At 32.9% G+C, this 19,099-nt stretch overlaps 1 protein-coding gene across 1 annotated transcript in view; it reads left to right on the forward strand.

The window, feature by feature from the left end:
* Positions 1–18,498, forward strand: part of LOC118189007 (F-box only protein 28-like) — a 36,509-nt gene extending 18,011 nt beyond the window's left edge. Inside the window, exons 3-5 of the mRNA XM_085808835.1 lie at positions 3,264–3,387; positions 4,221–4,351; positions 16,036–18,498. Coding sequence (XP_085664961.1) covers positions 3,264–3,387; positions 4,221–4,351; positions 16,036–16,146 — 366 coding nt within the window. The 3' untranslated portion in view covers positions 16,147–18,498. The remainder of the gene's footprint in view (positions 1–3,263; positions 3,388–4,220; positions 4,352–16,035) is intronic.
* The last annotated feature ends 601 nt before the right edge of the window (positions 18,499–19,099 follow it).

Here is a 19,099-nt window from a genome sequence, read left to right on the forward strand (position 1 = left end):
AATATTACACTATTAATGATACAGTAAATATATATTACCTGATCTTTGAATATTGGCATTCAATGCACAAAAAACATATTACAGAACAAAAACTACGCAGTTAATATGAATTTCACTTCACTATAAATAAGTCCATGCTTTTTGGTCAAGAAGGCACTTGAAAAATTAAGCTAAACCTTGAGTGCACTTGAGCTGGCAAAGCCCGTTCACTGTGGTTACACACGAGAAATCACAGCTTTGGAAAACATCGCCGCTAGTCCTGAAAAAACACTTGTATTGAAGATGCCGCCTTCATGAAAACAGGATGCAACCCACAGCAGTTGCTCACCAGAAATCACAACTTGAGATCTATCGCCGCTGAACCATAGAAACAGGATGCCGTCCATGGCAGTTGCTCACATCGTAGCCGCTTTGCAGAAAACAGGAACCATCATCTTGGACTGGAACCACGGTACTTATCACTGGACGGCATGCATCATAATAACGTCTTCCAATGAGGGCTGGAAATGGCACACCAAGGAGCAATGAAACAGGAACCAGAAGGCATAAACCACAGCGACGCGAGATACTTATACCTAAAGTAGACATGACGTCATCTCATGGCAACTAATCAGCTATCGGCACAACTCGGCTTTCCAGATGATGTAACATCAAGTTTCGTTTTTTCATATTAATTAGGCTGGAACAGTCCGTTCTTAATACAAACAGTGGCAGTGAAAAACAGAGTAGAAGTAATTGCTATATCCCTTTAAAATAAGAACTAAACCTTATGTAAAAGTTAGAATTATTTCAAGGAGGAGAGATGATGCAGAAAAAGGGTTACAATAGGTTATTATTTTCCAACAAAAACCACAACAGTAAAATCCAATTTTCCACGTAAAAAGTGTTGCCATAGAAACCAACATCGCCCCTAAAACCATCGCAGAACACGCCAAAAGCCAGCGAAGAGCACATATCTCCACATTTGGCGACCTGAGGGCGTATATAAGAGTAGTACCGAAATTAACCATTTGACTGCTACGCAGCGCAAAAAACGCTCTGCTCATTTGTCTCGAAAACCGGCGAGTTTCAGTGTATTTTTGTTGCTTTATAATATGAAAAGAATTATTAAAATTGATTGATATTTGTCTAAATGAGAGTGTTTTATTTGACAAAATCAAGTCAAAATATGTCCTGCAGTTTTCGTGCGTTCTTGCAAGAATTGCTTAGCAGTCGAACAGTTAAATAATGAAGAATCTGCATAAATGTATGTGGCTTTCCCACATTGTGATAAAACGGTACTTAAAGACATCCAATTTAGAATAACATAATCCTCCACTGAATATGGGCATCTGGAAGCCCTAATTTGAAATTTGTTTTATTATCAATTTAATATTTTTGATTAACAAACTCCATGATTTAAAAGCGAGCAATAGCAACACTACGGAAAAATTTTTTATCATCTCCAGCCTACGAGACTGTGTATCAGAAATTCCAAAGATATGCTCAATTTAAAATTATTTTACGATATTGCTGTTGAATTTAATTTTATGGTAAAAGCAAAGAACATATTTAATAAATAAATGTAACACACAAAATGTTAAAAAAAAAAAGGTCCCTTTGGATGTAATTTAAAATTGAAACCTTTCAGATTTTTATTTGCTTAGCTATACATTTAATAAGCATCTGAATTTAGCTGTGTTCCTGCATTTTAAATTGGCATCTTTTTTAAAGCTCTAGTAATTTAACTTTTATCATGTTTAAATAGGACATTCATTACGAGTTTTTATTATGATTCTAAAACATTTGAAGTCTGTGGTTAAGGTATACAGTAGAAGAGTATATACGAGTTCTAGTATTTCAGAAATATCAGCAAGTTTACATATAATTTGAGGGAAATAAGTTAATATTTCTGTATCATCTTTTTGGCTTGCATGCTTTTAGGTATCATTTGCTTCATTAACACACGCTTTAGTTATAGGGGTCTTTTGGCAGATGAATTTCATGTGATTTCATTCAAGATGAAGTTTTACACTTTATGTGCACTTTCTCTGATGATTTCACCCTAAGTGGAATAACTGCTTAAGTTTTTTTATCTCTTTGAATCCATTTTTCAGTTTCTGCTGTATTATCTTAAGTAGTTTCTGGTTTTTTTTAAATTGTCTACTTTTTGATTTCCTAGAGTTTAGATTGGATCAAGATCATTTTTACTTGAAATTACTATGGTTCAAAGTCAATGCAAAATTGTAAATTAGAGTTCATCGCTTTTGTTACTTTTAATTTTCAACAAAGTAAAAAAAAAAAATTGCTACATGTTTGTTAAAACATCGGACCAATCGTCATTTGTATCATTATGGATACTTGGCCCATAGTCTTGTGTCGTCTGGCAATCATAAAAGCATAAGGATATGCTTTTATGGATAAATACATAAAAGGATATGTGAATAATGTTGACTTTTGACAATTTATATAATGAAATACAATTTTTTATCTGAGGAGGGGGTTTTGGAAAAAGGCGCAAGAATTTATTATAAATCTTAGCCTTATTTATTATGAGAATATAAGATAGAATAATTTAGTTGGCAGAAATACAAAAAAATCTGTGTTTTCTGAAAAATTTTGTGCAGTTTATTATGTAAACAAAAATAGATCAAATCAAGAATTCCTTTAAGTTGAGCATTTTTTTTTTTTTTTTTTTTAGGAACTCTTTTCAGGAACTTAAACTTTCTTGCTTTTATGAGAAGGTAGACTAGAACTTTGAGAAATTAAATCATGATTTTGGGGTTTATTTTTTGGACTTATGTGGTGACCTGGCCTTGAATGTATAATGGTTTGATTTTTCTAAATTTAAAATAAGATATTCATTTCATCGTTTCTGATAATACTTCTAGTTTGACTCAAATTCTTCTAGTTTAATCATCTTGAAGTATCTTTTGATAGTTTTCCAATGATAAGCAATATTATAAAACACTTGTATGTTTACTGAAGAGTGAAATAGCTTTTGAGAGGAAATTAATTTTCATAAGTAATAGAAATTAATTATCTTAGGCAAATAATTCAATAATTACAAAAATAACTTAATACGTTAGATGTAATCAGTTAAGTTCACAAAACTTTTTAATGCTGACAAATTAATGACTATTTTGACATATAAATTAATTTTTGCAATTAAATCAATATTAGACCTAATTTGTTCTGTGACAGAATATTTTTGACTAATAATTTAGTATTAAGATTTAATTTTTTAAGCTTTAAATTGGAACTTTAAAAGAATTTGCTTGCAGGTTCTAGATATGTGTTACATGCAGCTGAGATTTGTTGAGAAAGCCACTGAGGGTTTCATAAAAAAGAAGCAAGAGAAGGATGCAAAAAAGGAGCCCAAAAAACGGAAAATCCGCAACAAATCAGGTATTATTTGTTTTCACCCCCCTCCTCCTTTAGATTTGTATTATTCCTGAGAAAAATTAAGTGTAAATAAGTGTTTAAATTAAGTATAAATAAAAATTAATTAATTAATAAATTAAACGTAAATAAAAAAACAAGAGGAGAAAAAGACCAACAATGAAAATAAGCTTATTATTTTAATGTAATGAAACAAGTGGAACATCCTTATTTTGTATTCATAATGAAAATGTCCATTGTCTTTATTCTCCAAATGTCTGCAAGAGAGGTCTTCCAGCTCTCTATTTCTCAAATGAATTTGCTTGTCTAAAAATACATAGTGATGAAAAGAATAACCACTAAATTGTAGATAAGCAAATAAAAGTATATAAAATATTATATTTGAGAATGTTCTTAGGTTTTCCATAATTTTAGAATGCTGTTTCCTAAATCCCCAAATTTTTTATTCTTGAAACAAATAATAAATTGAACAAATAAGCACAATATCTTATGCATTTATTCAAATATATATTTCATTCACATGTGTTAAATTCACATATATTAGATTCTAAAACACTAGATTTCTACAAAACAGGCATGGATGGCCTTGCATTTTGTTGAAAGATACATAGTACATCTAATGGTATATATTTCAATTGATAAAATTGAGTGCTAATAAGGAAACTGTTTATTGTCTAAAGTTTCATTTCCAAAACCAGTGTTTCATGTGCAACAACCTAATGTTTTCAGTTTCTGCATCTTCAGATATTGCTGTATTCCATCTAAAATACCCTGTCATTTTAAAATGCTTTCTCTCATGAATGTTTTTTTTTTTTTTTTTTTTCCTCCTCCACTTACAGAATCCTGTCCTTATTCGAAAAATCGACCTTGTCATGAACCACCATGGGAAGACCATGAAGAAATGAAATTTTATAAAACTTCTCTGAAGTATGAAGATATTTTGGAAGGCATGTTCCCCTCAGAGGAAAGGGTATGCATTTTATAATTGTAGCAGTTCATATTAATGATGTAAATAATTACAATAATGCTTCATATGCCTCAAATTAAAATTTTAGAATTCCATTCTAGTTTGGAATTATGCACAGCAATATAGCACTTGAAGTAAAGAGTGACCTTTTCTTGTATAAAGTGATAAGCCACAATTTCAATAACGCATTTAAAAAAAAAAAAAAAAGTCTGGAGAGAACTAGGAATCTTTCCAAGCCCACTTGCATCTTCAAAAAAGGCATGACTGTCGGGTAAAACCAAGACATCCTAAAGAATTGCATAAGTCTCTTGATGGGTACGTTTGTTTCTGATTTTCTGTTAGGGATGACAGTGTTCCATACCTGCCAACTTTTACGAATTTTTCGTAATTTTTACGAAAATGCGTTTGTTTTTACGATCGTAATCCATTTTTTACGATTTTTTTCCTTTTTCAAGTATTTTTAGTGATTTTTGTCGAAATTTTAGAATTTTTCGCCAATTGCATCGTGTTTTACCTCCAACTACCGACTACTTCGAATCCAGTAACCTGCGGTTTCTCTCAACTCGCCGCTAAACCAGCCAATCCAATGCGCTGAACTTGTGGAATTACTCAGCTCGGATTCAGCGAGCGTGGATTGTCGCATTCTGTGTTTTTTTTTTTTTTTTTTGCATGTGCTACAAATTTTCTTAATACGTCGTTGTTACGAAATGAGTTAAAAAAAACCATATTCTCAATATTTTCGGCTGCCTACAAAGCCGAACAATTAAAGAATCCTTCAAAGGAAATAACTGCATTTTGCAGCGTGTGTGACTTCATAATAAATCACGGTGGAAGAAGTGACATTGTGAAGCATGTTAAGTCTAAAGAGCATGAAGTTAATGCTTCGGCTTCGACAACGTCAAAGAAAGTGGATGATTTTTTTTTCAAATTCAGCTACGAATTCGGATGCCGATGTCATTTTGGCAGAGTGTTTGTTTACTGCATTCCTCATCGAACACAACGTGCCGCTAAGCGCTGCGCCGGTCAACTTTTCAGACGGATGTTTCCGGACTCCAAGATTGCTCAAAAATATCAAACCAGGACTTGTAAATTCTTTGAAAGATCATGAGAAAAAATAATTTTTTCAATATGTCAGAAAGTACTTTTCCTCAGCCTGTGATTACATTGTAAGGAAGTTTCCTTTGCAAAATGAAGTTCTTTTAAATGCTGAAGTGGCAAATTTGAAAATTCATCTTTTGAAAAGATTCATTTTTTATTGATAAATTTCCATTTTTGTTAACAATTAAAGAAAATGAATGCCATAATGATGCTTTAGATGAACTACAGAACCAGTTTTCCTTTGCACAGTTTGAAGACTTTGCCAGTTCTGGAGAAGATAGACTTGATGTCCTCGTTGGTACCTTAAAAAGAATAAAAAGAGCTGATGGAACACCGAAATATGATAGACTAGCAAGAGTTTTATGTGCTATACTCGTAATTCCACACAGTAATGCTGACTGTGAGAGTCTTCAGTGTTGTGAAGAAAAACAAAACTATGTTTCGTTCTTCAATTTCACCAAAAACTCTAGAAAACATTTTAATTGCTAAATGTTATGAGGAAACTAATTGTTTCCAAAGAATTTTTGGCTAAAGCCAAAAAATGCTCTCTAAATTCATTGCAATAATTTTTTTGCAATTTTTAAGTTCTTGTTTTATGTTTCCTAATAATTTTTTTAGTTACTACTTAATTGAGATTTACTAATGTAAGTACAATTTTCTTTTTTCTATTTGTATAATTTTTTTTTTTTTTTTATATCAAAGCATGATATTAATTCTTCGTGTTCTTCTGAATTTTGGAGAAATATTCTGCATTTTTATCTTTAGAGGTTGGCAGGTATGGTGTTCATTCGCACTGAGCTAATTTTATTTCTTGAAAGTGGTGAGGAATATAAAAATAAAATGTAAATAAAGTGTCTAGTTTATATGTACGTTGGGTATTAAAGTCACTGATTAATAAAACCAGCTACTTATTACATTTGACTCCCAGAAACCAAAACAAATATATACTAATCAGTAAAAAAACTGCCATTAATTGTTCATGTCCACTGCTTATAAAACCCAGGTGTGAAAAAGACTGTTTTTTCAGGATCAGAGTATTCTACTTGTTATCAAAGCTGTTCATACTTAATTCATTTAACGTATTGCGGACTGTGGCTTATTTATTGTTAGTACTATATATAAAACGGGTTTTGTAATAATTTTTCTACTTTTCAGTACCTATGAGACATTGTGCAGTTTGCAAATGTCTGAAGTTGAATAAATCATTGGAAGAAGCATTTTTTTAAAATCTGTTGTGTGCTTAGTTTGTAACATATTCAAAATGTCTTGGCATAAAGACTTAAGCCTTAAAAAAAGGATGAATTTTTAAAAGATTTTGATGTTCTTGGTAAGTGCAGTCAGAAAAAGACTGCATTTAAACTGGGAAGTTTCCAAACAGCATAGTGTAATTTGCATATGTTTCAGGAAAGTGCAAAGACGCAAAGTCTAAAAAAGTTGAAACTGCTCTTCTAGAATGGTTTCAATATGTGAAACTAAAAAAGTGTTCCTATTTCTAGAACCCTTTTTATTATAAAAGCTGGAATTCGCTAAAATACCATGATAGAATTTTATGTAATATGGCAGGTTAACAAGTTAAGAAAAAAAATTCAACATTGTTCATCGAAATCTACGTGGTGAGATAGAAGAGGCAGCTCATCATGCATCTGAAAACTGGATAAAAGACATTTTGCCTGGGCTGCCAAATTATTACAAGGGACATGAAATGTATAATGCAAAAGAAATTAGACTGTGGTTCAGAATGCTACTAGAATACACATTCATAATTAAAAGTGAAACAACAGCTACTTTGAGAAACTGAAACTACCATTTACTGTGATATCACATGTTATGGACCTAACAGTTAAGAAAACAGCATTCTTTAATGAAAAAAGCGAAAACCTCAGTGTTGGAAAGGAGTTTATGATTAGAAAAAGCTCAATGTAGACTCGAAGGAAGATAAGATGTAGAACAAGAAGTAGCTTCAGTGGAATTGCAAGCTATAGCTAATGTTTCGGACATCATTGAAGGAAGTTATAAAAATTCATTTTTAGAATAAGTGTCAGTTGATGACGACATTGAGATAATGTGTGTAAAAACTGACTATGGTATTCTAAAAAGTTTTAAAGAATCTGCAGAAAAATTTAAAAATAGCTTTATTATTAGATATCTGCTGTGCTTCAGATACATCTGTAAGCTCTTTCTAAAGAACCATTAGTGTCTCTTTCTGCAGATACAATTTGTAACATTTAGTTTTTAGACCAGGATATTATAAAAGCTATCATTGCAGGAAAAATGTTAAGAAAATGATAAACAGAACTGAATTTTGTGAAAATATGAGCACTTAAAGGAGTCCCAGATAACATGCTTCGATAACAATTGAAGGGCTTGCATGCAGTGGATTGGAGTAGGTGTAAAACATCATTTTTACTATCGCATTTAATGAGGACAGATGTTTAGAATATAAGTTATAAAATTAATTTTTAAAGTTTTTTTTTTTATTTTCCAAAAATTTAAAAACGTGGAGCTGGGTCCTTCTTGATTCAAGCCCTTTAGTTATTGGATGTGTTATGGCAACAAGGACTGGCATAGTATTTGTAAATTTGTGGAACTAGTTTTGGAGGTTTAAACATAAAACCTTTTTCTTCAGCTTTTGGAGCTATGCAGCAGAAAAGAAGGAGGTTTGGTTAAATGGTTCAGCAGCTGTGGTTAAATCTTTGAACCTAGTTCCAAATTTACAAATAGTTCACTGAATCTTGTTACATTAACACATTCCAGTAACTTGAAGAAAGTTAAGTAAATTGATGTCTTTGATGGAGACTGTGCATGTTATAGTCAGTGCAGAGAATCGGTTTCTTGAAACATAGTTAAAAAGTATTTTTTAAAAATATGGCTTTTATGTAGAAGCCTCAGGGGAGTTGCAAGTGATAGCCAATGTTTGGACATCACTGAGAGATGTTAGAAAAATTAATTTTTAAAGTATGTGCCAGTAAAGGATTGAGATAATGTGTATAAAAACTAACTGTGGTAGTATAAAAAAGTGTTAAATGAATCACAGAAACTGACAGCAAAAGGGGTAGAATGCTGTATCAACTAAATCTAGAAAAATACTGCAAATTCTAAAAAAACTCCTGAACTGGTAGTTGCTGATAAAAAAAAAAAACTACTAGCAGTTACATGAACTTGAGAATGCAAGTGCATTGATGAACAGTATGAGACAAAATGGATAAAACAGTTGCTTCTAAAACATAAAATTTCATAAAAATATTTTTATAAAAATTTAAAAGTAAATTTCAAAATTGCATAATTATTGAATTAGTTGTTAGTTATTATTTTAATATACAAGTTTAAACTGATACCACAGTGTGCAACTCAGCCAATTGATAAATTCAAATATGTTTGCAATGGAAGTGATATTAATAAGCAATGTGTACTGTAATTGAAAATCTTAAGTCAGTCTAGGAAGAGCTGTTGCAATGTGTCAGCCTTCTATAAGTGTACTTTAAAGTTGCTATAGTAGGGAAGTGACTGTTGATTCTGATTTTTAATATAAAAGCTCACTGACACCTAGTTCAGTTAGTGGTTTAAAATTGTGTAAAAAAAAATCCATCCTGCTTATTCTAAACTGTATGGTAACCATTGAATGGCACAACCTTTTGAATCAGCTCTTATTTAAACAGCTTCTATTAATTAAATCTTTACAATTTCTTATTTTAGTCTCTGTTCGGATAAACTTCCACTCATATGATATCCACATCATTAAAGAAATTAAGAAGCAAAATATTTTAAATTTGATCTAACATACCAAGTGACAAAAAAGATCATGACCAGGTAAATGCAGAAAGTCTTTGTGCAGCAGTGGAATGATTGATATAAGTTCTTGGGGCAGCTTGAAAGTCTAAAATCGGTGCTCTAATATTTGCTTCTGTTACTCTGAATCAAGAGTGACAGAAAAGGTCTGAATGCAGTTTGTAGAGACAACAGGATTTTTTGGAGGACAGAGAGATGAAAAATTAGCAACTGCCTTCGCTGGGAATCGAACCACGGACCTCTGGAATACAGGCCCAGCTTGCAGAAGCAGTACACCATGAAGGCAAACTAGGAAAGCAGGAGAAATACCTTATATACTCCCCGTTTTAAGGCCTACTGGGGTTTTTAGGGGACCCAATCGCCAGAATCCTGGGTGTGGAGAATCCGCATCCAACACCCTTTTAGTTCAGGCACCACTGTAGAGACATTAGGATTTTTGGAGGCTGGAGTGATGAAAAATTAGCAACCGCCTTCACCGCGAATCGAACCATGGACCTCTGAAATACCGGCCCAGCGTGCAGAACCACGATGGCACGCTAGGAAAGCGGGAGAAATACCTTATAAGTTGTTGCTGTTGTCTGCCCTTGAATCAAAATGTCTTCTAACCCTATTTTTTTAAAACAAGATTCCAAGTTCCTGATTTCACACCTCGGGGATGTTCTGATCTTTAGTGACCCCTTTTTGTATTTGTTCCTTCTCCAGTCTAACATTAATGCCACTTTTTCTTTTCACTTAAATATTTTCGAATCATGACTGATAAACACCGATCACTCTTGGACACTATCCTAATTATAGTAATAGTACTCCCATATTCCAATATGCATCCATTCTGCAACATAGAGTCACCTAATTTTCACACTTCGTGTACTAACTTATGCAGAAATAATTACAGCACTGAACAGTAAAAACTTTAATCAGTGAGCATAGTTTTTATGAAATACCCTTAATTCAGACATTTGACATATATAGAAATACTCTAATTCAAACACTCGCTTAATTCGGTCGCACATTTCTATTTCTCCCTTTGCGTACAGAAAATGGAACTCTCAGGTTATCTGAGGAAGAACAAAATATTTTCTGAAATGTCTTTTTCTACAGATAGGTGGTATTTTGTAGAAATTTATTTTCTATGCATAATGTTTCTGCAGAGTTTTAGGACTATATGAAATTTCAAGCTATGAAGCAGCTTATTTGTTTTAACATTTGACAGGTATACAGTCTGATACTTTATATCTCTTAGTAGTTATAGAGCTTCTGGATTTCTTTGTAGGATTTGTTGGCAGTGGTGATCAAGGCAAAGCATATTTTGCTGCCCTTAAATAAAGCTAAGACTAATCTAAATAAAATTCATGTTTTGTTCCGTAAATTAAAATAAAAGAGCTAACACCGTAGCCTTTACATTTAAAATCATTTGATTGAAAGCAAACTAGCATTATGCTAACTCATAATAACACAAGAGAACAAGACATTCGCCGATACTGGCGTACATATATATAATACTCGGCCAACCCGCCGATCTTGACGTCATCGGCGGCAACCACGTTTAGCTTACCGCCGATTGACCTCCGATCAAAATTTGCATGTGGAAAACTAAAGCCAACAAACGGCCCTCTTTTCCCCATGCAAATACAAAAGGAAAACTTACACAGAATTATAGAAGTATTATATGAAAACACTTACTGTCTTTAAACACTGAAAACATCTAAACAAAACTCTTAAATTAACAGCAGTCGCTGCATTTGTAAATAAGTCCGCAGTATTTAATTTACTGGTGATAAATTCAAGGTCAAACACTCCATCATTTAATAGTCTTCTAACAAAGTGATATTTTACGTCTATGTGCTTCAGCGATTTTCTATTGGCGATCTGAAAAAATCAGTGGCTGACTTGTTATCACAAAATACACTCATGTCCATAATTAAGGATAATGCAAAATCAGGAAAAGGAAGAGTTAAAAGCAAAACAAGTTTGACTTAATTGTAAAGCTTATTTATTAAACAAATGGTAAAGAGCAAAAAACGATGCTATACGTTTGATATTATTAAAAAAAATAGCTATTTTTTATCCCTGGAGAAAATTACAAAAAAAAAGTATTTACAAAAAACCAATATTACATGGTTGGTATGATTGTTAATACATTGTATGTCTCCCAGACGATGCAATACAGTCCATACAACGCCTAGGCATGCTGAGTATCAAATTATCGATCTGATCTTGGGGGATATTACACCACTCAAAAAGCAATGCTCTCCAAAGTTCCGGTAGACATGTAGGAGGAGGTTGAGGGGCTGCAACTCGTCGGCTAAGCATGCCCCACACGTGCTCTGCTGGATTCAAGTCCGGTGAGAATGCTGGCCAGTCCATACAGGTGATATCCTCTGATTGAAGGCATTCGCTTACAATGTTTGCACGGTGAGGACGGGCGTTGTCATCCATAAACACAAATTGTGCCCCCATGGCGCCCCAAAACAAGCGTACATGTTGTTCCAGAATGACGACCCGATAGATTTCGCTTGTCATGGTTCCAATTTGAACATGCAGGTCAGTGCTGGAACCCAGAATAATTCCACCCCAAACGAGTACTCCTGCGCCGCCGTAATGGTGTCGTTCAATGATGTTTTCTTGGTGGTAACGGGTACCTGAAGCTCTCCATATGAAAGTCCAGCGAGAATCAGACTGCAAACTAAACCTGGACCCGTCGGAAAACATCACACAAGCCCACTGTTTCAATGTCCACAATGCATGCTCTCTACTCCAGGCTAACCGCAGGCGACAGTGAGTTGCAGTAAGTGGAACGCATCTGACAGGTCTATGAACATATAGACCAATCTGTCCTAAGCGTCTGTACACGGTCTGCCTTGAAATTGTCGTATCAGTGGCTGACGAGACAGGTCTGAGGCTGTGCTCTGCCTGTTTCTTTTGGCAGTAACTGCCAAATACCGGTCCTCATTCGGCGTTGTAACTTTGTGGCGACCTGTGCTGTAACGTCTACTCACATTACCATCATCTTGGAACCGTTGCCAAAGCCTGGAGATGACACTCTGGGCAATTCCAAGTTCGTCTGATACTTTCAGTTAGGTACGCCCACATTCCAGACGGCCGATAATTCTACCACGTAAAAAATCATCCAAGTGCGTCCTTTGTGTCATAACTATTTGGTTATTGCACTGAAATGCTTATAAAGCGCCTGCGACAATTTTACTTCTTTTTCTGTATTCCTTATTCTCTTACACTCTCGTCATTGTGGCATACCATCGGTGTCATCTGGTTACTTCTTGAAATTTGCATATGATTCTTGAAGATGTGTGTGGTGATTTTACAGGTGATATATTTATTTTAGAGATCGATTTCCGCGTGACTCTTAATTATCCTTAATTTATGGACATGAGTGTAATTTACACTCTCTTAAATTAAACTTTAAAATTTCATCTTGTAAGACATTTTTCGTCCACATTATTCCACACATTCAGATAAGGCGATATACTCCGCTTCCATGGTTGATAAATTTACACATTTTTGTTTAACACTTTTCCAGATTACTGGTACTTCATCTAAATACAATATAAATCCTCCCATGGACTCGCGGTGATCTCTATTACTTGCATAATCAGTATCTGAATAACAATGTAAATTTAGATGTTTAACTTATATAATTTAGTACTATTGAGATAACCAAGCAATTTCAACAATGCTTCCCAATGCCTAATTCCAGGATTCTCCTGAAATTGTGAAAACATGTTCACTGCATATGTAATATCAGGCCTTGTCCTGTTAGCTACAAAAACTAAACATCCTAACAGATTTCTAAAGGGTAATAATGTATGCATTTCTGCACTTGTAGATGGATAATCTAATTTTGTAAGAATAGTGCCTTTAGCTATAGGACGTGAAGTTATTGCTATCTGGAAATGTTTAAATTTTTCAAAAATTTCTTCGATATATTTTTGCTGATGTATAAAAACCCCATTCTCATTCTCTAGGAATTCAATTCCAAGTAACGTTTTACTTTTGCCTAATACTTTTAAGATCAAAAAGCTCACTCAGCTGTGAAATTACTTTATCTATACTATATTGATCCTACTAAAAATCACAATATCATCTACATATAACAAGAGAATTACATTTGCACTTATATAAACACAATTACACCATTCTATTTTCTTAAAATGTAGATTTTCTAAAGTACTTTCAAATTCACAAAACCATTCACGGCCGCTTTGATGTAGACCGTAAATGGCCTTGTGTAATAAACACACTTTATTTTCCTCTTTGATAAATAAATCCCTCTGGTTGGGTCATATATATTTTCTCATTTAGGTTTGCATATAAACATGCGTTCTTTACATCTAACTGACAATTAGTCCATCCATATAAACATACCAGGATAGTGAAAAATATTCTTAATGATTGAAAAATTTACTACAGGACTGTAAACGTCATGAAAATCTTCACCTCTTTTCTGCCTGAATCCCTGTGCAAAGCACGTTTAGTAAAACGTGCTTTGTATCTAACCACTTGATTCCTTTCATTTCTTTTTAGAGTATAGACCCATTTGTTTCCTATCATAGTTTTATTTTCTGGCTTTTCGACTAATTCCCAAACCTTTCTTTACTTCATTGTCTCAATTTCTTCTTTCATTGCCTTATCCCATTCTTCGGCATTTACTGATTTTCGAGCATCTTTAAAATTTTGTGGGATAACTATTTCTACGGAATTAGCCTCTTAAGACACGGAGCTAGTCTCCTGTTCTACAAAATTAACTTTCCTCGAGTAATCGTTTTTTCCACTAAAATCGAACTTATCTTTTTCAAATTTAATATTTCTTGCCTCACAATACTTTTCAATATCACTATAAGATCTAAAACGGGTATTTGTTCCCTCTACATAATAATATATGTCTGTACGTGTTCCATCTGGCCTTTTAACTGCTTTTCTTTGCCAGTTTAAGTCTGATACTTCTTTTGCAGTAGATTTGTCATCTGATAACTTTATTTCTTCTCTAGAAATTTCCTGTTCTTCATCTGTTTCTGCTAATAGCTCAGATTTTTCTAGTCTTTTAAACTTAGGTTTTGATTTCTGTTCCAGGATGCGATTTGCTGCATACAGTTTTTCATCGAACTTCACATTACAGGTGTCTATTAATCTGCGTTCTTCTGGTAGCCATATCCTATAACCCCTAGTTTCCTTCGCATATCCTACCATGATTCCTTGTTTGCACCTCATTTGTAATTTATTTCTAATCTGTTTTGGCACGACAACATAGGCTTTACAACCAAATATTTTAAAATAAACAACACTGGGTTTTCTATTTAGGAACATTTCATAAGAGGTTCCGTTGCTTTTATGACATACTCTGTTCCACGTATGTATGAAACAGCCAAGAGCTTCTGCCCACCATTCTTTTCCCATTTTACCATCATTAAGCATAGCTTTAACTGCGTCTAATGCCGTTCGGTTAAAATGTTCACACACACCGTTCTCTTCTGGGGTGTATGCGTTCAACACTAATTCCATTTTCGGCTAAGTACCCTTCAAATTGCCTGTTACAGAATTCCCCACTGTTATCGTTTGTTTTTAATAAGTTGCTTGCCTGAAAAAGGGGCATTATGCAAAGGAAACATTCTTGCATCTTTCCTTTAACCGTTTGAGTCCGGCGAAGGGCTATCGCGCTTCACTTGTCGTATGCCAAAAATACGGCGCAGCTCGATAGCGCTTCTCTTGTTTTGTTTCGAGAATGTGAAGATGCTGCTGTTGGTTAGTATACTTTATGCAATTATTAAGAGCAGTTGTAGTGATATCAGTAGCAGTTGTTTTATAGGAATTGGAAATTGTTTTCATGTTTTTACCAAGTGTTATACTGATAATTACGAAGTAACCCATGCCAAGTTCTGATTCATTTGAAAGTGACTATGTTATGAGAAGTGATAATGAAGAGTATAGTAATGACCTTGAAAGTGATAGTGGAAGTGACATCATCATTCATTATAAGAGATTACGAGTTGTTAGTGATAGCAGCGATGATGATGAAGTAACTGCAAGTACCTCCAATGACGATATTATTGATGAGTTTTTACCCGTGGATACAATTTTTTTGAATGAATCGAATACTTTTTCTGAAGTAGCTGGACCAAAGCATGCCCCTCCTCCTGATGCAAAACCAATTGAATATTTCAATTTTTTTTTTTTTTTTTTTTCCAAGTATACTAACCAACAGCGTCGTCTTCGCATTCTCGATACAAAACAAGAGAAGCGCTATCGCGCTGCTTCATATTTTTGGCATACGAGAAGTGAAGCGTGCGCCGGGCTCAAACGGTTAAAAGTCATTAACCCATAACAGCATGTATTCACTGCATCATCATTTGAAGTAATATTTGAATAAGTTTGGGCAAATACTTATTCAAATATTACTTCAAATGGATAGCATTTCAATGGAAGAAAAATAGATATGTCTTATTAACACAAATTCATATTTTACAATTTCACAGTGATTGTTTGCCTAAGTTCAGCCCTAATAAACTTTGTAGGTATACTTTATATGTGAAGTTTTAGCCCATGTAAGCTTTAGATCAGAAAGACCTTTGTTCACAAATTACTTTTATTTCGCTTATTTATTTACTATTGAAGTCTTAGTATTTTGGACAATTTATGTATTTGATTAATAAAACCATTTTGAGATCAGTATAGAATTATCAAAACTAAACGGAGGCAAACTTTTGAGATCAATATAGAATTATGAAAAATAAATGGAGGCAAACAGTTATTTTATTTGTATGAATGATTCACATTTTTCTCTTTAATTTCAGGAAAGGAAATTAGCCAAGTTTGATCATGATGTAAGTAAACTTTGGTACAAGATTTCCACAAAAGGAGCAGACATTCTGTACGATGAAGATGGAAATCTGAAGAATTTCTGATTAGTCATGAAATTTTTTCTGAGAGCAAAAGAAAATCAGATCTGTTGCTTTTAACATGCAAGTTTTGAGTATGAAGTTAAGATTTCATTTGTGAATGTTTTAAAGTTGGGTCAATGATAATGTTTCTGGGTTGCTCAAGATATTTTATTTGGCTCAATTGAAGCCATAATTGGGAAATTTTTGAAATTCTGTAAAGCATTATTTTATAACTGCTGGAAAAGTACTTAATGGAACTCTATGGAAAAAATATGTATTACTGTTCAGTTTTTATTTTTTTAAACAGTCTTATTTTGAAATTATATGTCAATAAATTTAGGTGAAAAGAGAGGCAATCAGGCATTTTAAGATGTGGCACTAATTTGTACATTTGACCTCAGCTGCTTATATAATGCATAGTTCATGCAATTAACATGAAATCTTTTTAATTTTGCAAAAAATTGTTTTAGCACCATTTCATTAGAATACTATATGCAGCTCCTCTGTTAAAATTTTACATTATTCTCTGTAGAAAGTACACAATACTATTCAATTTTTATTTTTTAAAATTTAGTCTTGTTTCAGAGTTCTGATGCTGCTGTCTTAGCGAATTAAGGTGAAAAAAAGCTGTCAAATTTAGCTCATTTGATATACTCTTGTACTGTAAAGAGTCTTAAATAAATATAATTAAAAATTTAGTATAAAAATATATGCTAAATAAGTATCACTGAGCTATATCAAATATGTTGAGATCTGACACTTAAAATTTAAAGTGCAATTCGATGCAGTAAGGAAATTTAGTAACAAACTTTAAACAAGAAATGTTCTATGCATTTCAAGAGAATATGACGTATGACCCTCCTTGTAAAATATTTTGCAGCATCATGATAAATTCCATCTTTTTATTATGAAATGAAAATAAATAGATTCCGATAATTGCAGCCTCATCTGTTAGCCTTCTGAGATTCACAGCAATTTCCTCCCCTCCCCATCCATTAATGCACAAAGAGTTGGGAAGAATTCAAATGACATCCTTTCTGATTTCTAAAAAATAAAGATAAGGAACCACAAATAAATCCTTTTAGGACAAGCTGTCTTCAATAAACTGATACAGAACATTTTGGAAATCTATACCTGCTACTGCATACCTTAGGGGCAGAGAAGAAAACAATATTGCAATTTTGGCTGCTTTGTGCAGTTGGGATTGTTTGAATGAAAGGCCGTCTTAGGCGTTTTGGTCTTGAAAGAGTTAATAAATCAACAGTCATTATATAGCGAGTGAAAATTTAAAAGGGTAATTTCAAAGGAATTAAAATCTAGCATTTTACTAGATAGTTTTCAATTTAATTGGACTAAGATGCTAGGTTCAGTAAGCTTCTACAAATGTAAGAAAATGCGAATTAAGAAAACTTAACCGAGTGCAATAAATAATTGTCATTATAAATGTCTTAGCTACTAAGAAAAAGTTGCTATTGTATGTTTGAATATAAGCAAAATGAGCTAGAAATTAATAAAAGCAAAATTGTTTTAAAGTTTTAATTTTTGATAGGCTAGGATTTAAATTAAAATCAGTGCCTAAAGTTGAGGCTTTAAGAAAATTTAATTTACTGGAGAAGCATTTTTTATACAATTTTAGATGAAGAAAAATTATTAATACAATGATTTAAAAAAAGTATTGTACTATGAAGTGAAATTTTAAGGATAACCGAGGAAGCAAATTTAATGGTTTTACTTAAAACCTAAGTAATTAATTTAAGTAAGACATTAAACATAAAATGCTGTTAATGAATTGATTCCTCATGTGTCATAATATGCAAATTAGGACTGTATCAGCAAAATGCATAGGATTGGATTATATTGTTATATGAATTTATATTGAGCACTCTGGAAAACATTACTTTTGCATTTCTTCTGTTAAGATGTTATGTATTGTAAAACATTTCTTGTTATTTTTATATTTTGTATTAGTCTTATTTTTAATTTTTCATACTGCTGCCTGGAAATTTAAACTACAAAAATGCTGAAATGGAAAGATAATACGAATTTTTGCATTTGATCTTATGCTTCCATTATGCTATATGCATATTTTGTAAGTCAAGAAGTTAGTATATATGAAATATTTTTGTGTTAAAATTTATTTTCTATTTCCATAGAAAAATACTTTCGAATTTTTTCGAGATTTTACATTATTCATTGTAAAAAGTGTGTTATACACTTTTTTTTTTTTTTTTTTTTTTTAAGTTAAGTCTAATGTCAGTGATGATAAAAGTTCATAAACGTTTTAAGATGTGCAGTATTTTGCACTTTTGAAATTCTTCTATACTGTAAGGATGTGTGAAAATAATAAATTAACTTCCTTGTAATTTTCCCTTCTTAGTGATTGTCCATTATATCTGTGAGTGATTTCAGTCAAGTTAGAAGAAATACATACCAGTGTAAAATTTTAAAGAAGGCAAAAACAGCAAGTTTTGAATAAAACGTAATTGATTTTAAGGGTTATCTGACATAGCATTTTTCAGGAAGAGGGTGAAAATTCTGCAAAATGGGAATAATGGCCGAATTCATATTGAAAGAAATGATCTAGCCAAAGTGAACATAAACGTTATGCCATCTGTTGGGAAAAAGTGTAATGAAAAATTAAGGTATTTAGAATTCTGAATGTTTTCTGGTAACACGCTCGGCAATATTTGACTTAAGGCCTGTAGGGAGTTACCTTAAATGTGTAATTTCCAGTTCCTTGAATATCTTCTCAAAAACGCTACTTACAAACTGCAGTCTATTGTCAGATATTTTTAATGGTAATCTGTAGTTAAAAATATACCTCATTAAAAGCACAAGTAGCAAAGCAACGTCTTAACGGCGTTGCAAACACGTCGCGGATGTCGGTTCAAAAGTGGTTCAATACGTCGTCTTTAAGACGCCCAGATGTCTGCGAACATCCATTGTTTTGCAAACGTGGCAAAGACGTCTTTATTAC

The sequence above is a fragment of the Stegodyphus dumicola genome, chromosome X2, assembly GCF_044657685.1.
Source record: "Stegodyphus dumicola isolate Sdum_Otavi_A_Nest chromosome X2, ASM4465768v1".
NCBI lineage: Eukaryota > Metazoa > Arthropoda > Arachnida > Araneae > Eresidae > Stegodyphus > Stegodyphus dumicola.